This window comes from Chrysoperla carnea, chromosome X (assembly GCF_905475395.1).
Source record: "Chrysoperla carnea chromosome X, inChrCarn1.1, whole genome shotgun sequence".
Lineage (NCBI taxonomy): Eukaryota > Metazoa > Arthropoda > Insecta > Neuroptera > Chrysopidae > Chrysoperla > Chrysoperla carnea.
Window position 1 is genome coordinate 32125081 of NC_058342.1, and position 27115 is coordinate 32152195.

At 29.2% G+C, this 27115-nt stretch overlaps 1 protein-coding gene across 1 annotated transcript in view; it reads right to left on the reverse strand.

The window, feature by feature from the left end:
* The window catches only part of LOC123303061 (zinc finger protein rotund-like), a 98889-nt gene that overhangs the window by 6970 nt on the left and 64804 nt on the right, over window positions 1-27115 (reverse strand). The window contains exons 2-4 of the mRNA XM_044886158.1: window positions 21452-21572; window positions 20555-20715; window positions 751-822 (exon numbers count right to left, since the gene is read on the reverse strand). Coding sequence (XP_044742093.1) covers window positions 751-822; window positions 20555-20715; window positions 21452-21572 — 354 coding nt within the window. The remainder of the gene's footprint in view (window positions 1-750; window positions 823-20554; window positions 20716-21451; window positions 21573-27115) is intronic.

A 27115-nucleotide genomic window follows, 5' to 3' on the forward strand; every position in this document is an offset into this window, starting at 1 on the left:
TTTTAATTTATCAAGGTTAGGTCGAGTTCGTAAATGAGCAACAAAAGTCAAGATCTTTTGTCCGTCGGACCCATCTTCTAAACCGTTAGAGATAGAACAAAAGGTTAAATGTAAAAAATGTTCCTTATAAAAAATAAACCATTTTTGCGTCAAAATCACTGTTTACCCGTAAGGGCGCAAATTGTCTAGTATGTATTATATGAGAATATCAGTTATGTATGTATGTGTAATGTGACAGTGTAATCAACACTGTCCATACATGGTATGTCAACCATTAACTCAGCCAATTGTTAGTTTTCACTTGTTATATATCATTTGAATTCTCATTCTTACGTGAATTAAATTTCTCATTCTTACGTGAAATAAATTTATTTGAGTTCTCAGCAATAACGGTTCGGTTATTTTTAGTCACGTGATGAAAGATTTTCTTACGCGTTCTACACATGCGTCAAATATTTTACACGGTAAATATTTTTTATTAACCTCAAGTATAAAGTCAGGTCCAAAAATTGAATATTTTTTTGCTTACATCTTGACTCTCGTTACTCTCATTAGTTATTTATTTTTTAAATCAAGCGTGAGCAAAATGCTCACAACGCGAGTGCTGACGAGTTAATAAATTTAAATTTATTTCAATTCTAAAATGAAATATTTTGGAAGATTTTAAACACAATACGACCAAAATCACTGGCTGTATTTTGAGGGTGAATCAAAGTCGCTTACTCCCCAATATTTAAAAGCAAAACTTACCTCGTAGCCCTGTTTAATCATATGATTCCGTGTTGACCAATTTGTATATTCGTCTTTTGCATGTTGACCACACTGAAACAAACCCAAAAACAAAAAAAATTTAGATAGGATTCTCAACATCATCATTATCGGGATAATTGAAACCAGTTTATATATATTTAATAACAAAAAAAATATATAAATAATATTTATTAAATAAAACCCCCCCATTCTTGTATTGTTCTATATATTTTGGAGTAACCCAGGTCAGGAGAGGTGTACACCAAACAGTACACCTAAATATTACATATCGTATTGGATTCATAACAATTGAAAAAAAATAAAAATACATATAAAAGAAGATAGAAAATATATTGTTTGTAATTGTATCGAGTGAGATAGATTTATAAAAAAGATGCATCTTTATAGAAAACGCATAAAATAAAGAATCCATACACCAAATAGTCCGTTCGCGCGGGGTATGTTTTAGACAACATACTGTACTATATGTTATATGTGTTTTAGTCCTTACAATGGCATCAAAAAATGTGTCGACTTAAGGTAGTACTATCGGTAATAGATTTTGCATTCAGAATTTAATGAAACTTGGCATAGTTGTCCATTATTGTATCATAATTAACCAGTTACATTTTTAGGGGTCTTCAGAGAACTGAAAAAAAGATATTTGAAAGATATTTTAACATTGATCCTTATGGGAAATCACAGATTTTATTTTATTTCTCAAAACTGGACGTTCAGATTTCCAGTTCTCCGAAGGCCTCTAAAAATTTAACTGGTTAATTATGATACAATAATGGACAACTATGCCAAGTTTCATTAAATTCTGAATGCAAAGTCTATTGCCGATAGTACTACCTTAAGCAACCATACCTATAAAAAAAAATGCGAAAAAAAGTTTTTATAGTATCTATGGATATGACTACAGAGTTTTCTAGTAAATTCGGAATGGTTTTTCCTCATTAAAAATGTATGAGCATGGCAACAATAATTGATTTAAAGACTCAAAATTTGCTTATTGGCAAACTTTCTGTCTGTCTGTCTGTGGACACGATAACTCAAAAATGAAAAGAGATATCAAGCTGAAATTTATAGCGTGCTCAGGGCGTAAAATGTGAGGCCAAATTCTTTAATGAGCAATTAAGGTCAATTCAGTTTTGAGCCCGTAGGATCCATCTTGTAAACCGTTAGAGATTTCCTTATAAAAAAATAAACAACTTTTGCTTGAAAAACTTTCTCGTAAACACCACATACATTATGTGTTTATTTATTAATAATTCCACTCAGGAAGTGAGAAGGAAGATACTCTTATTACTTTGTGTGTAAGAGTGGCTAATACTCTTGTTACTTTGTGTGTAAGAGTGTCAAAAATCACAAAAAATTCCAAGATCATCGGGCCTTTTATTATGATTTTATCGACCAAAGTTGGCTGAAAAAATGATGAATCATATAGGTTTTCTTTTTCAATTGGATATTTCTATATCAAAAAATCTAGAGAGTGTGATAAAAAACTAACTAAAATATTTAGACAATCTTGTAGTTTATAATAATACCATACAAATATATGGATGATGATGATATCAAAACAAAATTTTAATTTAATTATGAGTTCATCGAAGATCCATCATTTGATGAACAGAGGCGACTATAGTTAGTTTATTAATAATTGAAGAACGATATCTATATTATCAAATTTATAAGCATCGCTGGCACACAATATATTATATATTTTTGTAGTTGTGTGGTATTGTAAAGCTTAAAGTAACTCATTACTTGACTTCAAAGCATGTTTTTGTTTTATTTTGATGTATGTACCGTGCAATAAACCATAACTTTTTTACAATACTGAAAGGTTTACAATCACGTTAAACATTATAATACAGCAAAGTTTCCAAATAATTCACCTATTGATATTTTATTGTATCGAACCTACGAGGGGTAGAAGGTTACAATAACTGGAAATATAATCTCGATTCAGCTGTCTCGGATCTTTCTCGAATGGCTCCCGGATTATGAAAAAATTTTTGGAAGCCATGGTAAGGACTAACATAGAGAACATTCTGTATAATGTAATATGTGTGTACACGGATATGTATAACGAAAAAGAGAAAATTACCACGCGACGATCATAAAGGGGGATAACAACTATCGAATAATACGGGGTGTTATGGTGGTCGTATTCACAATATTAGCGTGTGTGGGGGTATAACGAGTGAGTATAGCAGCGACGGCACATACATATTATCTACATGGTATGTAACACATACATACATAACACATACTACCACTACACGAGAAAAAAAATATAAAAAAATACTATAAAAAAAAAATTAATGTTATGAATCCTAGTACACAATAAACTTTTTTTAGATACGTTAAAAAAACGGAGACAAAAACAGTACGAAGTTCTATGCTATAAGTTAGAAAAAGATGGAGTGATTGAAAAATCAATAATGCCAGACGGAAAAGGGGTACACGGGGAAAGGAAAATTCTCTATAACAGCATGAAAAAAAGTCATGAAAAATTGTCTGTAAGCTTTTTACTTCGAAGTATATAAAAATATTTTTACTTGTTAAAATTGACAGATGCATATTACCAAAGAGTAATGCAGTGAAATATTTAACAAGTTTTGAGCTACATAGCTCTGACGATACCTTCTCTTTACCCCTCCCCACCCCACTTGAATCATCCACGAGCTCGTCATGTACAATAACGTGTGGAAAAACAATCATCCCTTAATTTACTTATTTTTTTTGAAGGGGTTACGTTATTTCTTAAAAAAAAACAAGTGTCGATAAGAATTTTAATTTTTTTTTAGGAATATTAAAAGAAAATTGTTTTAAATATTTATGAAAACCCATTTCATTGATTTCTTAAGGTCATTCGATACGACGATACATTTCAATGAATAAAGCTTCTCTTTCTTAACAATTCCTTAAGATCTTAATTTTATCAAGAAACGGGAATATTTATAAGAAAATTATTAATCAAGGATGCTTGTTGAGTTTAAATAATTATTAACAAAGTTTGAGCTACAAAGCTCTGACGATACCTCCTTTTTACACCCCTCCCCCACTTTCACTTCTCCACTAACTCGTCGTGTGCAATAACGTATGGAAAAACACAATAATCCCTCTACCCATAATTTTCTTTTTTTTTAAGGGGTTATGTTAATTCTTAAAAAAAAAAGTGTCGATAAGAATTTGAATTTTTTGTTTTTGGAATATAAAAATAAAATTATTTTAAATATTTATGAGAATCCATTTCATTGATTTCTTAAGGATATTCGATACATTTCTCCAGAAAAATTGGTCCCTCAAAATCTTTAGTAACAACCGCAATTTAAAAAATTAATTTTCGTTGTTTTTTCAAGGATGTTTGAAAAGCTTCTTTCTAAGGATAAAATTTAAATAAGTATTCATTCTTCAGACTTTACTTTTTAATAATAGAGCCCAAATTTGATATTTTCGGCATTGAACAATTTTTAAGTATTGGAAATTTTCATAGCAATCCTTTGTTTGAGAACTTTTGATATCGGTCTCTCTAAAACATCTATAAGAGAAAAATAGAAGCCTCTATATATGAGAAACTGATTTTTCCTAATTTTTTCTTATGAACCTCTGAAACTGCTTCGAACAAAATTTTGATATAGATTTTCAAAAAATCACATAATTAGTCCATTTTCGGTTCAAGCTGAAATTTATAGCGTGCTCAGGGCGTAAAAAGTGAGGCTAAGTTCTTAAATGAGCAATATAGGTCAATTGGATTTTGGACTCGTAGGACCTATCTTGTAAACCGTTAAAGATAGACGAAAGTTTAAAAGTAGAAAATGTTCCTTATAAAAAAATAAACAACTTTTGTTTGAAACACTTTTTCGTAAACATATGTATGTGTTTGTTTATTAATATTTCCACTGAGGAAGTGAGAAGAAAAATACTCTTGTTACTTTGTGTGTAAGAGTGGCTACCTTTATTTACTTACATGACATAAAAAAAACGATTGCCTAATCAACACTGTGTATACATGGTATTTCAACAATCAACTCAGTCAATTGTTTGCTTTCCCTTATTTTTGTAAGTGGATAAATCAATCATGTACCCGTATATAGGATAATTATCTTATAAACTAGGCCTCAGATCAAAATTTAGTAAAGCATATTTTCTTCTTTTTTTTCTCAGCTTATTCAGAAAACGAAAGTTTTGCAGTCAATAACAGAACACCCTGTATAAGCGTGAGACTGGTTTATAGTGAAAAACGTCCATAAATGAAAAAGAGATTGAGATCTTTTAAACTTTTATCCAGATTTGACTGTAAACATAATATTTATTCCTATAAAAAAAGTTATCAAGAATTCAAACCACAAGTTTCACTTTGCACCCTTTTTGCAAAAAAAATATGTGTTATATAATGACCAGAAAATAACTTCATACACATTGCCAACTTTTTATTTTTTTTAAAATGAAGAATAAAAATTTAAAAAAAAAAAAAAAATTTGATTTTTTTTTGAAAAATTTAGAACCCTCTACAAGAAAGAAGAATTTGCTTTTATTCGAAAAAAATTACATTCACCTGTAAAATATTTCTTTCATCTTTTCACTTGGGACAACAAAAAAACCATAGTAAAAAATTAAAAAGGGGTTAATATGTGCTGCTTTCATCAAATATATCATAATCATGATAAAAATATGTCCCCCCTTCTTTATAAAAATGATATTCGATATTGTCAATAAATCTATTATCGATTTTAAACACTTATTAATACCTTTTTATTATTGAACAGCTTCTTGTTATAAATCAAACCACATATACCCGGCGTACACCGTTTCTTTTATTTATTTTTTTTGTGAATGGCTGGGGTTTACTTAAATATTTACAAATATTGAGGTATTTAAATATGTTTGAAGGGGTGGGCGCAGAGGGTGAACTCAATATGTGCCCTCATTTTAATAAATACTTGTATTTTATTAGAATATCATCATTTATTCAATACCGATTATGAATAAATTAATTGAGAAAAATTTTTGATTTTTATTCTATTTTGAAGAATCAATAAAATAAGAGTCTTGAAGGGTGAATTTTTTAACCAGTTTTTTAAGGTTGATTGAAAAGTACACTCTAAATTATTAAAACCAGAAATTACAAATTTGAATCTGTGAATTAATTATTTAGATTAAGAAGATATGCAAGGATTGAATAATACTTGGGATTTCAATAAATACATTTTTTGATGTAACAAAGTTTCCAAAAATCACAAAAAAATTCCTAGATCATCGAGCTTTTTAATTTTTATTTTATCGTTCAAAGTTGAATGATGAATCATATAGGTTATCCTTTTCAATTGGATATTTCTATATGAAAAAATCTAGAGAGTGTGATAAAAAACTATCTAAAATATTTAGACAATCTTGTAGTTTATAATAATACCATCAAAATATAAGATTGTCGATGATATCAAAACAAAATTTTAATTTAATTATGAGTTCATCGAAGATCTATCATTTGATGAACAGAGACGACTATAGTTAGAGTATTGATGCTTGAAGAGCCATATCTATATTATCAAATTTATAAGCATCACTTGCATATAATATATTATAAATTTTTGTAGTTGCGTGGTATTCTAAAGCTAAAAAAAATCACATTATTTGAGTACAAAGCATGTATTTGATTTATATGTATGTACCGTGCAATAAGCCAAAACTATTTTACAATACTGTAGGTTTACAATCATCTTAAGATATGTAATTATTTTATTAGTATAAATAAGAAATAATCATCAATTATCGTGAATTTTAAATCTTTTTAATTAACATACCTACAAAAATCTTGTTTTACTTAATGTACAAGATTTGATTTGTAAAATTTGAAGTTTCATTTAGTGAAATTTGCCTCCATTTTTTGATCTAAAAAATGCTGCAGATTTTTTTTATTGATAGCTATTAGGTCGCAAATTTGTATTTTAAACTAAGGATATCCAAATCTTTCATCACCATTTTAAATTCTTTCCTAGACCCAAAATGGGCTCCAGGATAGTCCCAAAAGCATCTGGATTAGAATCTACTCGTAATCGGTAAGTTCGTAATTTTTTTAAGTTAGTTTCGAAGTCGGGGTATGGATCAAACTGACAATGGATGGTATTTTGAGGTTACAAGGACCTAAATCTATAAGACCTCATTTGATTTTTTTTTAATAACTGAATTTTTGAGCCTTATAATTAAATTTTACGATTTTCCGGAAATGGAATAGAATTTTTCTCGAAAGTTAATTTAAATCTATATTTCTATCTCTGTCTCTAAGATCCTATTTGTTATTTTGTGACTTTATGAAACTCCGATCAAAAATTTATTCAGTAAATTTGATTTATTAGTTATAAAAAACGTTACATTCTGAAAAAAAAAACTGATTGCTCATATTAAGAGAGAACGTTAAATAAGTGAAATAATAATTAACTTTGTCCCCTTAAATTCCTGACTATTAATTTCAAATAATATCCCAAATCTACTATCCTACAACAAAAGAAGGAATAGTAATAATTATAAATGCAAGTACACAAAAACACATTATCTTTACAGGACCCCATAAGTGAACGGTTCTGATAATCAAACAAAAAAAAGAAGGCTTTGTTTAACACGTATAAAGGAATCTATCCAAAAAAAAAAGTACAAAATAATAGATCCCTTTTTTCATCAGGTTTTTGTTCTAAATTCATTTGCATTTTTAAAACCCTTTCTGATGATTGTGTGAATATTTTTTTTCTGATGATTTTTTCGACTCGATGAGATGCACTGTGTAACTGTTATATAAAAAAAAGTTCTTTTTGTCACCAATCGTGATGGTATAACTCGTATTCTCACCCCAAAAAAAAAACAGTTTCTATGAGTTGGCAACTTTTTTTGTTTTGTTTTTTTCTCTTATGAATAATAACGTCTAATTTATAATTGACAAAGAATTTTTTAAATTTTGAAAAAAAACTTCTTCAATTTCTTATTTTTAAGTATACTAAGGTATACTAAGTTTAGTCCCAAGTTTGTAACGCTTAAAAATATTGATGCTACCAACAAAATTTTGGTATAGGTGTTCTTAAAATCAATCTAATTAGTCCATTTCCGGTTGTCCGTCCGTTCGTCTGTGGGCACGACAACTCAAAAACAAAAAACAAATATCGAGCTAAAATTTTTACAGCGTACTCAAGACGTAAAAATTTTTCACTAAGTTCACCAAATTTCTAGGTAGGATCGATTAATATTTAATGAAATACTTGCAAAATATCAAACACCTGCATTTTAATTTAAAAAATTTAGTCAATAACAAAAAAATAAAAATAATTTCGATTAAATTTGAAGAATTTTTTTATGGCTAGACATTAATTATTTTTTATGTCTTAAACTAAAACGAGGAACATGCGCAAAGCTTCGTCCGTGTTAAATAAGAAAAAAATAACACATGCAATAGAAATAAGTACAAAAATACATTTTTATACTATGTATATGAAATATACCAAGGTATACTAAGTTTAGTCCCAAGTTTGTAACCCTTAAAAACAATGATACTATGAACAAAATTTTGGTATAGGTGTTCGAAAAGTTATCTGTTTGTCGTCTGTCCGTCGGTCATCAAGATTACTCTAAAACGAAAAGAGATATCAAGCTGAAGTTTTTATAGCGTGCTGAGGACGTAAAAACTGAGGTCAAGTTCGTAAATGAACAACATAGGTCTATTGGGTCTTGGGTTCATCTTGTAAACCGTTAGAGATAGAAGAAAAGTTTAAATGTAAAAATGTTGCTTATAAAAAAATAAACAACTTTTGTTTGAAACATTTTTTCGTAAAAATCAATGTTTACCCGTGAGAGCGCAAATTGTATGTATTATATGAGAATATTAGTTATGTATGTGTAAAGTCTAATCAAAACTGTCTGTACATGGTATTTCAACAATTAACTCATTCAACTGTTTGTTTTCACTTGATTTTCTGTTCAAAAAAGTCACATATTAAAAGTCGAATAAAAATTAACATGTGTTTTTTCTAAAAAGACGATTTAAAAAAAAAAAACATATGGAGTTGTGTTTTTTTGGGAGACAAGTGAAGACAGATCGAAACGACAGACCCCTCTGTCATTTGATATTTTTATACCATTCATATATAACCAATATTGAATGTTTTGTAACAATATTTTTATTATAATTATTATTTTTTAATTCTATTTTCAATTATTTATAAACGAGTTTTCATGAAAATTATTTAAAAATGTTTATATAATTATTTTTAGTTCAGAAGCTGAATGAAATTGAGTTGAATAACAAGTAACGAGATTTACGATACAAAAGAAATAATTACTTTATTATTTTTCAATTATGTATACAAGTTTTTTATAAAAATTGTAAGTGTTATAATTATTATTATTAGTCTAGACGCTGAGTGAAATTTTGTTTAATTAAGTACAGTACACATACATACACATGTCACACATACATAACTATTCCCATAATGACATACTATACAATTTACGCCTAATTGGCGCCCTCACGGGTAAACAGTGATATTTACGAAAAAATGTTTCAAACAAAAGTTGGTTATTTTTTTGATAAGATAAGATGGGTCCTACGGACCCAAGACCCAATTGACCTATGTTACTCATTTACTATATCTCTTTTCGTTTTTGAGTAATCGTGATGACAGACGAATAGACGACAGACGACAGACAGACAGACAATCGAGAATGGACTAATTAGGTGATTTTATAAACACCTATACCAAAATTTTGTTCAATATTTTTAAGCGTTTCAAACTTGGGACTAAATTTAATATACCTTGGTATATTTCATATATGCATGGCATAAAAATGTATTGGTGTGAAAAAGAAATGATTGTCCTGCCGAACACGGTTTATTATTTGATTGGTAATAAAAATAATTGAACTGTAATGAATCATAAGTGTAATTTAATTACATGTGTAGTTAATTTTGCGGTTGACTGTAGGGAGTTTTGTGAACAGCTTTTAACATTACTGACACTGACACTCACATAGAAACAGATATACTCCAGATACACATGTACTCTCACTACACTACACAGCATGTGTCCTACACTCAAAATCGATTATAGTGATATCGTGTATAATGATGAACTGGTTATAACGACGAAAATGATAGGTTAACTTCAAACCCCTATATAAACCACATATATAAATCTTTCGCCTATAACAATATCGTATATAAGGACATATCGGATATAACAACCAATTTTCAGTAAAATTATCCATCAATTTACATGTTAAGTTGAGCACCAAGACAAGTTTAGTATTGTAAAAAAGTTTATACAAATCAAATACATTCTTTGTAGTCAAGTAAGGAGTTATTTTTGGCTTTACAATACCACGCAACTACAAAAATATATAATATATTGTGTGCAAGTGCTGCTTATAAATTTGATAATATAGATATCGCTCTTCAATCATCAATAAACTAACTATAGTCCTCTCTGTACATTAAGTGATGGATCTTCGATGAACTCATAATTAAATTAAAATTTTGTTTTGATATCATCGACAACCTTATATTTTGATTATTTTGAGTATTTTTATAAACTACAAGATTGTCTAAATATTTTAGATAGTTTTTTATCACACTCTATAGATTTTTTGATATAGAAATATCCAATTGAAAAGGATAACCTATATGATTCATCATTCAACTTTGAACGATAAAATAAAAATTAAAAAGCTCGATGACCTAGGAATTTTTTTGTGATTTTTTGAAACTGTGTTAATCAAAAAATGTAGTTTTATTGAAATCCCAAGTATTATTCAATCCTTACATATCTCTTAAAAAAAATTTTTCTAAAATGTATAGGTACTTTTACTGGTAAGACGTTATAACGGGTTTTGACTGTATAAAGCTTTACAGTGAGTGAAAAATTGATTCACAATGTTTGTAAACTTTCTAGAGTACGACGTGTAGGTAATTTTTTTTCTCTATATTAAATTTCACTTAAACATTATTGAAAGTTCAAATTAAAAGTTTTATAATATTTACTTTCGGAAAAGTACTTCTCAATCAAAATATTTTCATCTTTTTAATGAATTGTGGAAAAAAATTTTATTTGAGGTGATCGATTTTTCTTTTGAAAGTTACAATACATCAAAATCTAGCTTTAAATTTATTTCGATTCGACTACTATGTTTTTTTCTAAATCGATTTTAGCCAATCTGGCGTAATTTTCAAAATATCGAAAATTGAAAATTTTGTTTAATTATTCAGCTTTCGATATTTGGTAAACCAAGGCAGGTATCGAAAAATTGTATTCTTATTTTTCGTCTACATTCATGAAGTTATAACAAAATTCATCAAAATTGAAAATAAGATAAAAATAATTTCAACCCTAAATCGACCCTACTCTTACATCCCTTATATGGACAGAGACACTTGCTTTTTTTCATTGCTTATACGTTTACTTCTATTAAAAAGTCTTTTTTAAATTTGTTTTCATTCATTTCAAGTGAAAATTATCAAAAACTTTCAAAATATGTCGTTTTTTGAGATTTCTCAATAAAAGCAATGAAAGCAATTTTAACCACATATTCTTTGAGTCAAAATCTTTCACTCTCAAACATCATTCAACAATCACGTAATTAAACTATTTTTAATTAACTACTGTATTCGAAAATAAATTTATATAAAATTATGTAGAGGTTATGATTTACAAAGTTAAAGAATATTTCACTCGAAATAAGAAGTTTTTTTAGTAAATCCGCCACTGGTTTTATAACTCTTTCTAGAACTTTTCTATCTACAATTTTTTTATAATAAAATATCAAACAAAAAAATTTAATACGGAAATTAAATTAGAAAAAAAAATTTCATAAAAAATTCAGGTCGAACCTTAAAGCTGAATTTTTTTTATCCGACTACAAAAAAAAACTCAAACCAGATGCATAAAAAGAATAAAACAAAAAAAATTTTTGAGCACGTTCAAACGTACATATTTCAACGGATCTAAGTTGAACCATTATACAAGTGTACGGTGTTATCGATGTAAGTCGGTTGAAAGGGGTCTTACCTATTACATTACCTGTATTTAAAAGATACACCAGAAATAAAAAAAGGGTTGAAAGTAAATTTTTTTCGATCGGTGAACCCTCTATGCAAATGGAACAAATAATGATTTAATTTTTATTTAAACAATGCAATTGTACAATAGAGAATGAGGATGCTGTACTTAGTGTACTAAGCCTGCATAGTTTTTAAGACATTGTGCCCTTTTGTTGTCGAATGATAAATTGTTATACATACTATTTTGCATATTTGTTATTTTTATATCTTGTAAGGGGCTTCGGTGAGAATACACTGTTTTTTTTTTTTTGGAGAAAAAAAATCATTAAGGTGAAAAAAAAAATGCGTTAAGTGTGCGAGTTGTACACGCACTTAAACTTTAGGTTCCGTAGTAAGACCAATCAGATGTTAATATGGTGAAAATTTATTTCTTTTCACTTCTTGCATAATTTTTGGAAACTCGCGTCAAACGTTCTTGAACAACAACAATCACCTTCACAATGTGGGGATCGCTAATGATCCCACTTGTAGAACTCCATATATGTTATTTGCACCTGCAGAAATCTCCAGGGCGTTAGATTCAGAATGTTCGGGTCCGAAAATTTGGATCCATCTATCCTGGGAGAGATTTTTGACGCGTGTGTCGGTAATCTTTAGGCGGATGATGAGAGATTTGCACATGCGTCAAATATTCTTTAACTTTGTAAATTATAACCTCTACATAATCCTTACTCTTTACTTATATTATAAATTATTGGAGCCTTTGAGGAGCTGAATCACCTGGCACTGAACAACACAGTCAGGTTGAGCTGGGCTCAGAGTCGCTCTAGCGTTAAAGAGAATGAAGTAGCAGATTCGTTGGCACGGGAGGGGTCGTCTCAAATGTCCCTCTACCTGAGCCTGTCATCCTCTCTCCCGTATCAAGATACTCTGTAAATCAAGGAATGGCTACGACAAACCTATCTTGATTACTGAGACTTTGCGCAGGGCATGCGACAGGCCATTCGACTGTGCTTGCATGAAACTTAGTAGAGCACAGTTGAGAAGGGTGGTGGGACTCTGGACAGGACACTATCGATTGAACTTTTACCTTAATAACAAGGGGATCGCTAATGATCCCACGGGATGACGAAACCTCCCTACATGCTAGTTGTACCTGCAGAAATATACAAGACGTTAGATTTAGAATGTTCGGGTCTGAAACCTTGGATCCATCTATCCTGGGAGAGATCCCAACGGAGAAACTGTGGGCTTTCTGTGTGGCGTCTGGCCTCTGCAGAAACCTTTAGCTTCATTTGATTTTAATAGCGCAGGGTACAACTATCCTTACAAGAAGTAAGTTTCAACCACGAGTTAAGTTTAGTTCTCAGATGAAAATTTCACGAGAAATCTTAAAACAAAAATCTTTTAAGATTTGGAGAAGTTATGGAAGTTTAAAATTCTTTCTGGCTTCGACAGAGATCATAATTGCTTCAAGAAGGCGAATTATACTTAAGATCGAACACCCGGGCAATTTTGGATAAAAGCCTTGACTTTTTTTATATGAAGTTGGATTAATTGGAAGGGTTGCCTGATTAAATGACTTCAAAGGTGGGCATGGAAAAACGGTAGATGGATGAAATGTTTATCATAGATTTCTCCAAAATAAATCGGTGGCAATTAAAAAAAAAAAAACTATTTAAAGTTAAAACCTTAATAAATTATTGAAAACAAAAAAGTGACCTTAAAAAACCGAAGTTATACAGGTTCAATTCTTACTGATTGTCGATACGGGACCCTAATAAATCGTAGTATGTGATGGGCTATGTAAATTTGGAGATTATTTAAATTTTAGTGTAATTCATTGCTTTGAGGGTTTAAAACTATGAGAATATTGTTTTTTTTTTTCAACAAGGGGTGCTCTCTCAATGCTAATCACACTCTTGGAGACAATAAATGTATATGAGCAATTGCATCATGCATTGGTATCTCATTTTTTTGTAATATTTAATATTAAAAAAATTTTTATTGTTTCATTTTTTATAACTGAAATTTTTTTTTGGAAGTTGTTTAGGAACAAAAAAAAAATCGTTAATATTATAAAAAAAAGAAATAATATTAAATTAAAATCAACTTAAAATAATTGAAATTAATTTATTTGAATAAAATATTCTGATTAACAGTGGCGGATTTGATTATTTTGACTTCTTGGAACGAAGAACCAGTTAAATAATTGAGTTTACTCTTTCATTAAAATCATCCTTGTTCGAGGGAAAATGAAAGGCTGAAGTGCCAAAAAATCGGGTTGAATCGACCCAACCTAACTTTCTTATCGTCAGTGGTACCCCAAGAACTATCACCCATCTGGTAAGTCAATAGATAGTAGTATTAAATATTGAGTTATGGAAGTTTAAATTTCTTTCTGGCTTCGATAGGGATCATTATTGCTTCAAGAAGCCGATTTATACTTAAGGGCAATTTTTGATAAAAGCCATGACTTTTTGTACCATGCATAAATGTAATACACAAGGTATACTAAGTTTAGTCCCAAGTTTGTAACGCTTAAAAATATTGATGAACAAAATTTTGGTAGAAGTATTCATAAAATCACCTAATTAGTCCATTTTCGATGGTCTGTCCGTCTGTCTGTCAACACGATAACTCAAAAGCGAAAAAAAAATAACAAGCCGAAATTTTTACAGCGTACTCAGGACATAAAAAGTTAGGTCGAGTTCGTAAATGAGCAACATTGTTGCTCAACAAGTTGGACCCATCTTGTAAACTGTTAGAGATAGAACAAAAGTTTAAATGCAACTTTTGTTTGAAACATTTTTTCGTAAACATCACTGCTTACTCACGAAGCCACACATTAGATGCAAATTTTATAGTATGTATTAATATAGGATTATCAGTTATATATGTGTGACATGTATGTATGTCTGTAATGTGATAGAGTCATCAACATTGTATATACATGGTATTTCAACAATTAACTCAGTCAATTGTTTGTTTTCCCTTGTTTTATATGAAATTGGACTGTTTGAACGGGGTTGCCTGATTATTTAAATAAATGATTCCAAAAGTTGCGGCATATTTAACACAGGAATCTTTTTATATACAAAATTTTGAAAAAGGGAGAAAGGTTTTTTCAAAAAAATACCTCCCGCCGAAACCGCCCGCCTACATGTTTAAAAATAAACAATACAAAATTCGACAAAATTATAATTCATAGAAATGCAGCTAAAGTTATTTATTAAATTCAATTTGAAAAATTTTTTTCATGTGAAAATAAAAAACAATTCATGGAAAATCCATACAATTTTTTGTTTGTTTGTTCAAATGTACAAATATTTTCGAAATTTGTAATTTGTTTACTGTAAAAAATGTAAACGTATAAATGTTTATTTGGTGTAAAATATTAATGAATTAGCGGTTCTTAGAAATTTTCTAAACTAGAAAATAAATATATCAATTTATACGGGATGAATCAGATAGAAAACAAGTGAAAACAAACAATTGACTGAGTTAATAGTTGAAATACCATATATACCAGACAGTGTTGATTACTCTATCACATTACACATACATAACTGATATTTCCATATAATACATACAATTTGCGCCTCCACGGGTAAACAGTGATGTTTACGGAAAAATGTTTCAAACAAAAGTTGTATATTAATAAGCAAGACAATTTATCGAACTTAAATTTGTGTTTAGGGCGTAAACAGTGACTTTTACTTCATAAACAAGCAACGTATAAGTTCTTGGATCCGTCGGATCTATTTTTTAAACCGTAAGAGATAAAACCTTTAAATCCGTTTAAATTAAAGGTGGTGAGGGTGCCTTGATTTGCAATCTCACGGGGAAACATCAGTTTTCATTGTCTCTGATCAAATTATAATTGATAAGTTGCAAATATGTGGGTAACTTCGATTTATTGATACTAATTTCAAAAGGATATCTTTTCGATGTAGATTCCAAAAAATTGTAAGAACATATGTCGAAAAAATTTTCGCAATTTTCGCAAATCAAAACATGTATTAGTTTGAATAAATTGTAATGAGCACTGATATTCAACAATATCACAGGATATTTCAATAATTAACTCAATTAATTGTAATTTTCATTTGTTTTTATATAAAAATTTCTACGAAAATCTGTATTTTTTTTATGAAATCCATTTTCAACAAACATAAATAGCTATGATTTTCTAGGAATTGGATAGAATCCTTTTATAAATTTTTACCTTTTAAATAAATAATTAAATTTAATACTAATGCATAGTAAAATTGAATCAATTAATTAAAAAGTTGACGTTGTTAATGCATAACTAACGAATCAAACAAAAATTCATGCGAAAAACGTGAAATGAAAATACATGTGGAAAATTCTCATTCCTTCCACAAAATATTGGAACGAAATTTAAATCTGATGGTTGCAATTATTTTATCTTCTTATAAGCTAGACTTGGTTCTGATTGAGAAGCTGAACCTTATTCCAACTTGGCTTTGAAATATTTACCAAGTTTAGCAAAGTGAAATATTTTTAACCTACTTCAAACAAAAAAGGAGGAGGTTATCAATTCGACTGTATTTTTTTTTTTTTGTATGTTTGTTACTTCAGAACTTTTGACTGAGTGAACCGATTTTGATGATTCTTTATCTATTTGAAAGCTCGTGCGGTCCCGTATGGTCCCATTTTATTTTGGTCCAGTTCTGACAACGGCATCCATGAGAAAACCATAAAAGTCTTAAAATTGCCTTAAGGATGCACGACAAGGAGGCGAATAACTCAATATCACGCCAACCGATTTCGATGATTCTTTCTTTAGTGACAAATTAGTTAGTGTACTTCAGATTCACTAAAAATCACTAAATAAAAAAACTTTTAACAAAAAGAAAACCGACTTCAAAAGAAAAACTTTTCCAAAACAAATTAATATGCACTAATAAGTAAAAAAATAACGATAATATAATGTAGTTAAAATTATTGTTATTTTTGGAGTCGGTGCCTCCCCTTTAGCAAATATCTGGACACTCTCCAAGTCAGTGTACACCATGTAAAATCATCTTATTAGTCCATTTTCGGTTGTCTGTACGTCTGTCTGTCTGTCAACACGGCAGCTTCAAAATGAAAAATTATATCAAGCTGAAATTTTTATAGCGTGCTCAGGACATACAAAGTGAGGTCGAGTGCGTAAATGAGCAACATAGGTCAATTGGATTTTGGGTTCGTAGGACCCATCTTGTTAGAAATAGAACAAAAGTATAAATGTAAAAAATGTTCCCTATAAAAAAATAAACAACTTTTGTTTGAAACATTTTTTCGTTAACATCATTGTTTAGCTGTGAAAAATCAAATTAGGCTCAAATTAGTGTGTGTGACATGTATGTATGTATGCCTATCATAAACGATTGCGTGATCAACATTGTCTATACACGGTATTTTAACAATTAATTCAGTCAATTGTTTGTTTTAACTATAGTTTTTCTTAACAAATTTTCTTTGTAAAACCTAAATTCCGATCAAAAAAAATTTCAAAAAATTAACGGATATACAAAAACTTTATTTACATAACCATTTTTCAAAAAAAATGTTTGGGAACTCAAAATAAGGAAATAAAATATTCAAAATAAAAAAATTTATGGGGTTAGGATTTAGTAGATGGTATGTAATTATCATTTTTTTATTCAAAAATAAAGAGAAGGTCCTTTTTCTTGAAATCAGTGTCTATATATGGCCACTTAACCCTTTATATTATATAAAAAAAAAATACTATCCCTAAGAATACCACAGCGGGAGATGTGTAATCCGCCGGATTTGAATATCATTAAACAAAGGTAAACAATATTTAATATATATAAATATGTGCATGGTTCTCTGTCTTTGCATCCCAGTTCTCTTATTAAAACGTGTGAATCTTTACGTGAAATTCAAATTTTGTCTAATCCTTTTTTTGTGTCATCTTAATGACGCAATTTGTCAATTTTACTATGAATATTTTAAATCGATAGGTTTTATTTATTTTTTTTTTAATAGGTAACGTTTCTTAATATGTTTTTTAACCGATTTTTTTTCTTGTACTGTTTCAAAAATTTACACTTAAAATTTTTTTATACCCTGTATTTATATAAAATATATATCAAGGTATCCTAATTTCAGTCCCAAATTTGTAAAGCTTAAAAGTATTGATGCTTCCAACAAAATTTTGGTATTCGCACCGTGCGTGAGTATTTTTGAAAGCGTTTCCATGGTAACGATACACTACTTTAGTTATAGAATTGTATGGATACATATATAATTGTATGGATTGCAGTTATGACTTACATTGCAAATTTAATATTATTATCTCACAAATTTAAATAAATAATTATGATAATTTACATTTGAAAAATAATGTTTGTTTATTTAATTAATAATTAATTAGTGTTTTTGAATAATTTTAATTTGACATTTTCCTATAACATTAACATGTAAAGAATTGCAAATTAGTCATAACATTTACAATAACACGCAACTACAAAAATATGTAATATATTGTGTGCAAGTGCTGCTTATAAATTTGATAATATAGATATTTCTCTTCAATCAATTGATATCATCGGCAATCTTATATTTTGATGGTATTATTATAAACTACAAGATTGTTTAAATATTTTAGATAGTTTTTTATCACACTCTCTAGAATTTTTTGATATAGAAATATCCAATTGAAAAGGATAACCTATATGATTCATCATTCAACTTTGAACGATAAAATAAAAATTAAAAATCCCGATGATCTAGGAATTTTTTGTGAGTTTTGTAAACTTTGTTAATCAAAAAATGTATTTATAAAGTTTTATTGAAATCCCTAGTATTATTCAATCCTTGCATATCTCCTTATGAAATTACTTTCGATTAATTTTTATTCGAATTCTATTAAAAAATAGTATTTTAATCCCCATCAAAATTAGTGCAGTCGAATTTTCTAAGTAATTCAAGAATTCGATATAGAACAATAGATTGAGTGTTTTTTGAAAACCCGTTAATAAAATTTGCGGACGCGACGGATTATTTCCTTATACTTTTTTTTCTCAGCAAATATTGTCTCAATTCAAGACATGATTTTAATTAATCAATATTGCTTCAATAATCGGATGAGGATAATTTATCCAGAATTTTCGAATCGGTTGTCAAAAAGATAAATAATTATAAAAGATGATACGTCATTATTTACGATCGTTATAAAAAAAAAAGGAATATATTCAAATTAATTTAGGATAAAAAAAAAAGACACTGCCGTAATTTTTTTTCTCACAGTTTTTTTTCCAACTCTTCTGTTTGTTTGAATTAATGATGGACCATGTTTTGCATACATTATCTAAGATATAAGCCATTAAATAGTACAGTACCCCCCTCGTATCTTAAATGTTATAAAGATAATCATATGTAGATGCAGTACATAGGGTATACCTCTTTCTGAGTAGAACTAATTCAAGTGTATTTAATTCAGTAGTTCAGGAATATTTAACAAAAAGAGATTTTAAGGATTAAAATATTGGGTATTTAAGAGGACTCATTGAAGGTATTGCATCTAACAGCTTCAGGCGATAAATACATTCCGTACCTTTTTATTTACTCATCCATAATTTGACAATCGAATTAACATCAAACTATGCAGAAAACAAGCTGCAGTGAATGTAACTCTTAACATGTCTGTCATATAACTTTCTGGTTTAGAAAAATTGATTTCTAACCCTCGAATACAAAAAACTTTTAACAAAAAGAAAACCGACTTCAAAAGAAAAACTTTTCCAAAACAAATTAATATGCACTGAAAAGTAAAAAATAATTTATAATATAATGTAGTAAACATAATTGTTATTTTTGGAATCGGTGTCAGCCAAGCTAATGTAGCTAACTGTTCTGTCAGAGTTGTTTCCTTGGCTGACACCGACTCCAAAAATAATAATAATTTTAACTACGTTATATTATCGTTATTTTTTTACTTTTAAAGTGCATTTTAATTTGTTTTGGAAAAGTTTTTCTTTTGAAGTCGGTTTTCTTTTTGTTAAAAGTTTATTTGATTTAGTGATTTTTAGTGAATCTGAAGTATAATAACTAATTTGTCACTAAAAAAAGAATCATCGAAATCGATTGGCGTGATATTGAGTTATTCGTCTTCTTGTCGTGCATACTTAATGCAAGATTTTTACGGTTTTCTCATAGATGCCGTTGTCAGAACTGGACCAAAATAAAATGGGACCACACGGGAAGCACCAGCTTTCAAATAGATAAAGAATCATCAAAATCGGTTCACCCAGTCGAAATTTCTCCTCCGTTTTTGTTTGAAGTCGGTTAAAAAAGATTGTGTTATGAAAGTTTGATCGATATGTGTGTCTGCCTGCCTGTCTTTGAAAGGTAATTTAATGGAGAGTGTTCCTAGCTATGTTTCAAGTGGGAATTAAGGGTTCCGTACACGAAAATACTAAAAAATTGGCGATGATCTTCAAAATCGGTTCAGATTGGAAAAGGCTTTAGGGAAAAAAGAAATTTAATGGAGATTGTTTCTTAAATATATTTCAAGTGCGAGTTTGGGATTCCGTATCTGAAAAATTTGTCGGTGGTTTCTTAAATCCGTACGAGTCCAGCTAGTGTCATAATATTAGCCAAAAAATTTTAAATTTTGTATTTCTCTTTTGTTCTCCAAGTTTTTGTTTTGGATTTTTGGGGCGAAAACAATATTTTTTATCAGAAACCTAAAATATACGGAATAATTTTATTTTTACTTACATCTTGATTTGAACTCCATGCCGCCATGTAATGGACTCCAACAGCGGCTGTTGGATCCGAAACATGATGGCCCATGTGTTCTGCCATGACGGACATCCAGTGTGCGAGACTTGCCTGATTTCCACCTGAAGAGCTTGTTGTACCAGATGTGTTATTAACACCTATAAACAAATTTTCCAAAATGATTTTTTTCACCAAAAAAAAAAAAAATAAAGGTTCCGTTGTTGAAAAGACTTTTGAGAAAATAGCTTTTTATGGTAGTTCCAAACCGATGAGCCGATTTATTTTTCTTAATTTTTTAAGGGTCTAAAAATTTTACAAGCTTTTATTGTACTAAAAAGTAGAAAATAATTTTATCTATGAGTCACTCATACCCGACTATTTGTAAAAGCTTGAGGTGCTTAATATCAAGAATGAATCGAAAAATAAATAGACATGTGGAGTAGATGGCGTTCCGATTCATTTTTGATATTTTCAAAATTGAGCGCCTCAAGCTTTTACAAACAGTAGGGTATGAGTGACTCATAGGTACAATTATTTTCTTCTTTTTAGTACAATAAAAGCTTGTCCCTTAAAAAATATTTTTTATTAAAATTTTTAGCTTAAGACTAAAAAAGATTGTATATATTTCAAATATGGTGGAAGCGATGGGAAAATCAGAACGCCACAACTTTTTCAGCTTAATCGGAAACCATGAAGTGGATCAAATTTGACTTACAAGATTTGATTACAGACAAACAACGGGACAGGTGAAACTAAATGAAGCTTGAGCCGCTGGATAGAATAAGATATATGGAATTTTAGATTAGTAATCTCAAAATTTTTTTAAATTTGAAATATTTCCCAAAAACTTTTCAAAATTTATGGAATCTTTTCAATCGGAACTTAAATACAAACCTGGACCTAAACACTGAACACTGCCTGGAGATGCGAGCGTACAATCTGTATTTTGTTGAGAACACTGTTGTGTTGGTCCCGGACTAGATGTTTGCTGAGAATCCCAGCCCACAAATGATTTCTGTAAAGAAGCGAAAAAAAACAATAAAGAATTATAAAATTGTTATATTAGACAAAATCAGAAAAATTTTTTTTCAGCAATTAACAAAATCTTTTTATTACCGGGTATTCTAAAAGAATGGATAACAAATTTTCTTATTTATTCTTTATTTCAAGTTCGAAATTTTGAAGTTCCCTAAGGAAGACTTTTTTATGTAGGCGAAACAACTTTAATTTTTTTTATCTCGAACGAAATATTTTACTGTTCGTCAAATTCTCAAACAGAATTCATCATCAAAATAGAAAATAGAATTTTTTGTCTAACCAAGCTTGAGATTTTTAAGGGTTGTCTGAAACGCTTACCTTATCCGCGGTGGATGTATTTTCAAAATAATTAAAACCCGATTCTTTTTTAGCTAAAACAGCTTTCGCTAATAAAGTTTTATATAAATTTGCTGGCAAATAAAATGGATTGTCAAATTGTTTATGATCGAAATTTGTATCCGAATCACAATATTTATTTGAATGAAATTTATTTGTAAAATCATAATTATTTTTATTATTTAACTCGAACTTGATCGAATTATCATCGGAACTATTATTATTCACAGTATCAGTTCGTATTGTTGCATTTACAGTGTGAGACGTATTTGTGGTATGGGGTGTTTGTGTATCAATAAACGTCGAAGTGCCACTTAATTTCGTTTGAAAATTATAGTCACTATTTGGACCATCATTCACTACACTATTTGATAAACTGTTTGAACTGTCCGAAGTTGAATCAATTTCGATTAAACTATTTGACGCTGTCATTATCATATTTTCAAAATTCACTTTTTCAAAAAATATTTTTTTTTTTTGTATTAAGTAAAAAATAGGAACTTGCGTTAATTGCGTGTTTTAAAATATTTTCGCGTCGTTTTAGGAACTAAACTTTTTGTTTATTGCTAAAATTATTTTATTATAATTTATATAGGAACTGTAAATTGTTTGTGCTGTTTAAGACACAATTTTAAGGAACTTCCGATCACGATTTTTTTAAAACGTTTTACATTATTTACAATTTATAGTAAAAGCATGTGTTTTTCAAACACATTGCAACACCTTGATGAGGAAAAACTTTGTTTGAAACGGGCGCGGGGACGTAACGAGGGTAAAAACGCACACTTGCACTCATATTTAAAATAGCATATTATATCTATCCTTCTCTAATATTAATTAACACTGTACTCATTGGAATATATTTCGTTCTTCGTCTGTTTCGTAATATTCGTTATGTAGAGTGTGGTTGTAATTAACCGTACAAGTTGAACGAGTCGTTCATCTATATTCACAAGTCGCTCGCTCGACGCCACCAACTCAAGTTTTGTCGGATTATCTCTCGTTGGAACAAAGTAGTTATGTGCGTTTTTTTTAAAAACTTTTTTCTAACATTAAACGAACTTAGAAGCGCGCTTTTTTCATCACAATATTTATATATTCGCTTATGTGTTCTAATTGATGTTTCTAATTAGTAGTCGAAAAGTTTTCTTTTTAATTTATTTTCGATGTTGTTATTAGTTCCAAGTCGATTTATAAATTTTTTTCCTTCTATTTTTGGAACATTTCGGTTTCGAGGACTTCTTTTCTATTTTTCTGAAATTTTAATGCGTTCTTTAAGGATGCTATGCAACGACTAGAATGCTTTCCTAGAATGCAACCGAACCTAGTCTTATGTTCAAATCGAACATATACAATATTATATATATATATATATATATATATATATATATATATATATATATATATATTCATGTATTGCTAGCGAACATATATGAAACTCAAGCTCTGAGTCTTCGTATAGGAAAAACTGGGGCAAGTTACAAAAAAAAACTGCAATAAAAACCGTCTAGCTGCTGTTACTGCCACTACCGGCGGTGCAGCTCGTTTCTGCAACCAATATAGAACTACATATGCTATATGGAATGTTTATTAAGTTCCTTAACTTTCATTTAAAAAAAATATGTTGTTATATTTTTTCTTTACGGGGTTATAACCAGTTAGAATTTTCAAAGAATTGATGTTTTTACATTTCCAAAATGTAACTATACAAGGATTGGGTAATACTAGGGAATTCAATAAAACTTTATAAATACATTTTTTGATTAACAAAGTTTCCAAAAATCATAAAAAATTCCTAGGTCATTGGGCTTTTTAATTTTTATTTTATCGAATCATATAGTTTATCCTTTTCAATTGGATATTTCTATATCAAAAAATCTAGAGTGTGTGATAAAAAACTATCTAAAATATTTAGACAATCTTGTAGTTTATAATAATACCATCAAAATATAAGGTTTTCGATTATATCAAAACAAAACTTTAGTTTAATTATGAGTTCATCGAAGATCCATAATTTAATGAAAAGAGACGACTATAGTTAGAGTATTGATTGATGATTGAAGAGAGATATCTATATTATCAAATTTATAAGCATCACTTGTACACAATATATTATATATTTTTGTAGTTGCGTGGTACTGTAAAGCCATTACTTGACTACAAAAAAAATTGGTTTATATGTATGTACCGGGCAATAAACTAAAATTTTTGTGTGCTTATAAATTTGAGAAAATAGATATCTCTTTTCAATCATCAATACTCTAACTATAGTCGACCCTGTTCATCAAATGATGGATCTTCGATGAAATCATAATTAATTAAAAATTTTGTTGTTATATCATCGATAACCTTATATTTTGATGGTATTATTATAAATTATAAGATTGTTTAAATATTTTAGATAGTTTTTTATCACACTCTCTTGATTTTTTTGATATAGAAATATCCAATTGAAAAGGATAACCTATATGATTCATCAACTTTGAACGATAAAATAAAAAAGTCCGATGTCCTAGGAATTTTTTGTGATTTTTGTAATCTTTATTAATAAAAAAATGTATTTATTAAGTTTTATTGAAATCTCTAGTATTATTCAATCCTTGTATATCTCCTTACAAAAATAAATAAAGATTAAAAATAATGATGTGGGTGTGAAAAACGGAGGTAAAATCCCATTATTATTATTATTGTTTCTTTAAAGTTTCTTTGTGTTTTGATTTTGGAAACTATTTAATGACAGTACTTTTTATTTAGTGCGCAAATGAAAAAGGATGTTTTAATAAGATCAACGGATCCCAATTTTTAGATATTTATCGAAAGTTTCTATCGATATTCGATAGTATACATTTCAGCTTAAAAAACGTATAAAAAATAAACAAATAAAAAAAAATTTATAAAATATATAAATTTATAAAAAAGTTGAATAAAATTATATAAATAATATGCATAATTAATTTTTCATAATAATTTTTCCGGATGAAAAATAATTGTACATATTACTGGGCGATTAATAACCATAAAAAAAAAATTATATACAATTTGTTATTTGAACGAAAACTATTCAGAACTCTTTTTTCCACCTTGTAAGAGAGCTTTTTCACCTAGGTAACCAGAACATTTTAAAAAGCTAATAAGAAAAATAATTTGTATTATTAGAGAGAGAAAAAAAAACTAAATAGTGTTTCTAAGAAAATTCTATTATGAAAAATCATACCAATAGCAAATTAATGATCGTCTTTTCATAGAAAACTTTGTGCAATAACACACAGCGCAAAGAAATATAAGAAAAAATAAAATAGAGAGATATAGGGTGGGGGGATGCAAGTAAGGTGGAGGACGGGGGTTTATCATATGGGGTGGGTTAAAAAATAAAAAAAAAAAATAAAGAAAAATAATAGGATGCCATATACATGGGAAAAACTGCAGTTTTCTTATATATATATACATAATGGCTATAAAAAAACGAGTGAATTTTTCTCATATATACAAAAATTTGTTTCAGACTTATTGACTAAGGATTTTATTACATCACGAGTCCCTCTTTCATACACCTAGTTTTTTTTCTCGTGAGGGAGGTGGGTTAGGTGGGGATACCTATATGAACAATTTTTCAAATTGTTTGATGATTTTTGAATATTTTTTAATATGAGAAAATTCTTTGTTCTGAAAGATGTTTTCCTTTTGAAAACTATCAATATACATGTATCATTCCAAAAGGAAATTAAATTTTGTCATATAAAAATTCCCTGTGACGAATTTTGCTATTACTTGAAAATTTTAGTCATTATAAGTTTTCCATAATCTATATATGTATATTAAAAATACTTTTTAAGGGACAAGCTTTTATTGTACTTAAAAGTAGAAAATAATTTTATCTATGAGTCACTCATACCCGATACTGTATTCCAGGCAGAGTTGGTAGCCATCATGAGATGTGCTGACCACCTCCAATTGGCCGATTTGAAGGATGATGTGATTAGTATCTGCAACCTGGCGAGGCACAATAAAGTCAATATTACCTGGATCCCCGGACACTTTGGTTGGAACGGTAATGAGAGAGCAGACAAGCTGGCCAAACTGGGAACCATCATGGCTCCCATTCAAGAAAAGCTTGCGAGGATGCCATACCAAGAACGTCTTAACAGATTAGGAGATAATTTAAAAAACAAACAATTAAAGGCATGGACCAGCTACGAGGGACGGCGAATCGCCAAAAGCCTGTTGGGTGAAGGAAACTAGCTCGGTAACATAGCACAGGAGATCTTGAAACTAAACAGAGCTGATATTAGAGTCATCGTAGAGTTACTCACAGGGCATGATAACCTGAACAAGTTCCAACATCAGATTGGAAAAAGACAATCTCCCGCGTGTGACAGATGCGGTTTGGTCCGGCCATAGTCGAACCAGAAGAAATTAGGAAACTCAGCGCTAGGCAAATCCTGGGTTTCAGTACATCAGCTGGTTATAATAGCCACTGAAAAGCGTAGCGGGGATAGAGTACAAAGGTCTACTTGGCTAGGTGCTCTGAACCATTGCTTCGAGGCGCGATCCTCGAGCATGGCCCGCTAACCTCCATACCCATACCCATACCCGACTATTTGTAAAAACTTGAGGTGTTTAATATAAAAAATGAATCGGAACGCCTCATCGACTCCACATGCCTAATTATTTTTCGATTTATTCTTGATATTAACCGCCTCAAGCTCTTACAAAGAGTCGAGTATGAGTGAGTCATAGATAAAATTTTTTTCTACTTTTTAGTACAATAAAAGCTTGTTCCTTAAAAAGTATTTTTTATTAAAACTTTTAATTTAAGACTAAAATAAATTTATATATATATCAAATATGGTGGGAAACGATTTTTATGGCGAAATCCATCCTAATTTAACTAATCCAGGAACTTAAATTCACTTGTTAGACAGAATTATTTTATAATATCAAAATTTGTTTCTACTATTTATAGTTCCAATCGTTACAAACTCTAGATTAAATTGTAAATTAAATTATTACTTATAAATTACAGTTTATATTAAAACTATATTTATTCTAATAAAATATTGCATATGTACAAGGTTTAGAAAAAGTAAGGACACTTATAGAACTTTTTATCGAAAACTAACGAAGAGAAAATTCGTTCAGTAGTTTAGAGTCTAAATGTGACAACATTGTGATAAGCAAACATTT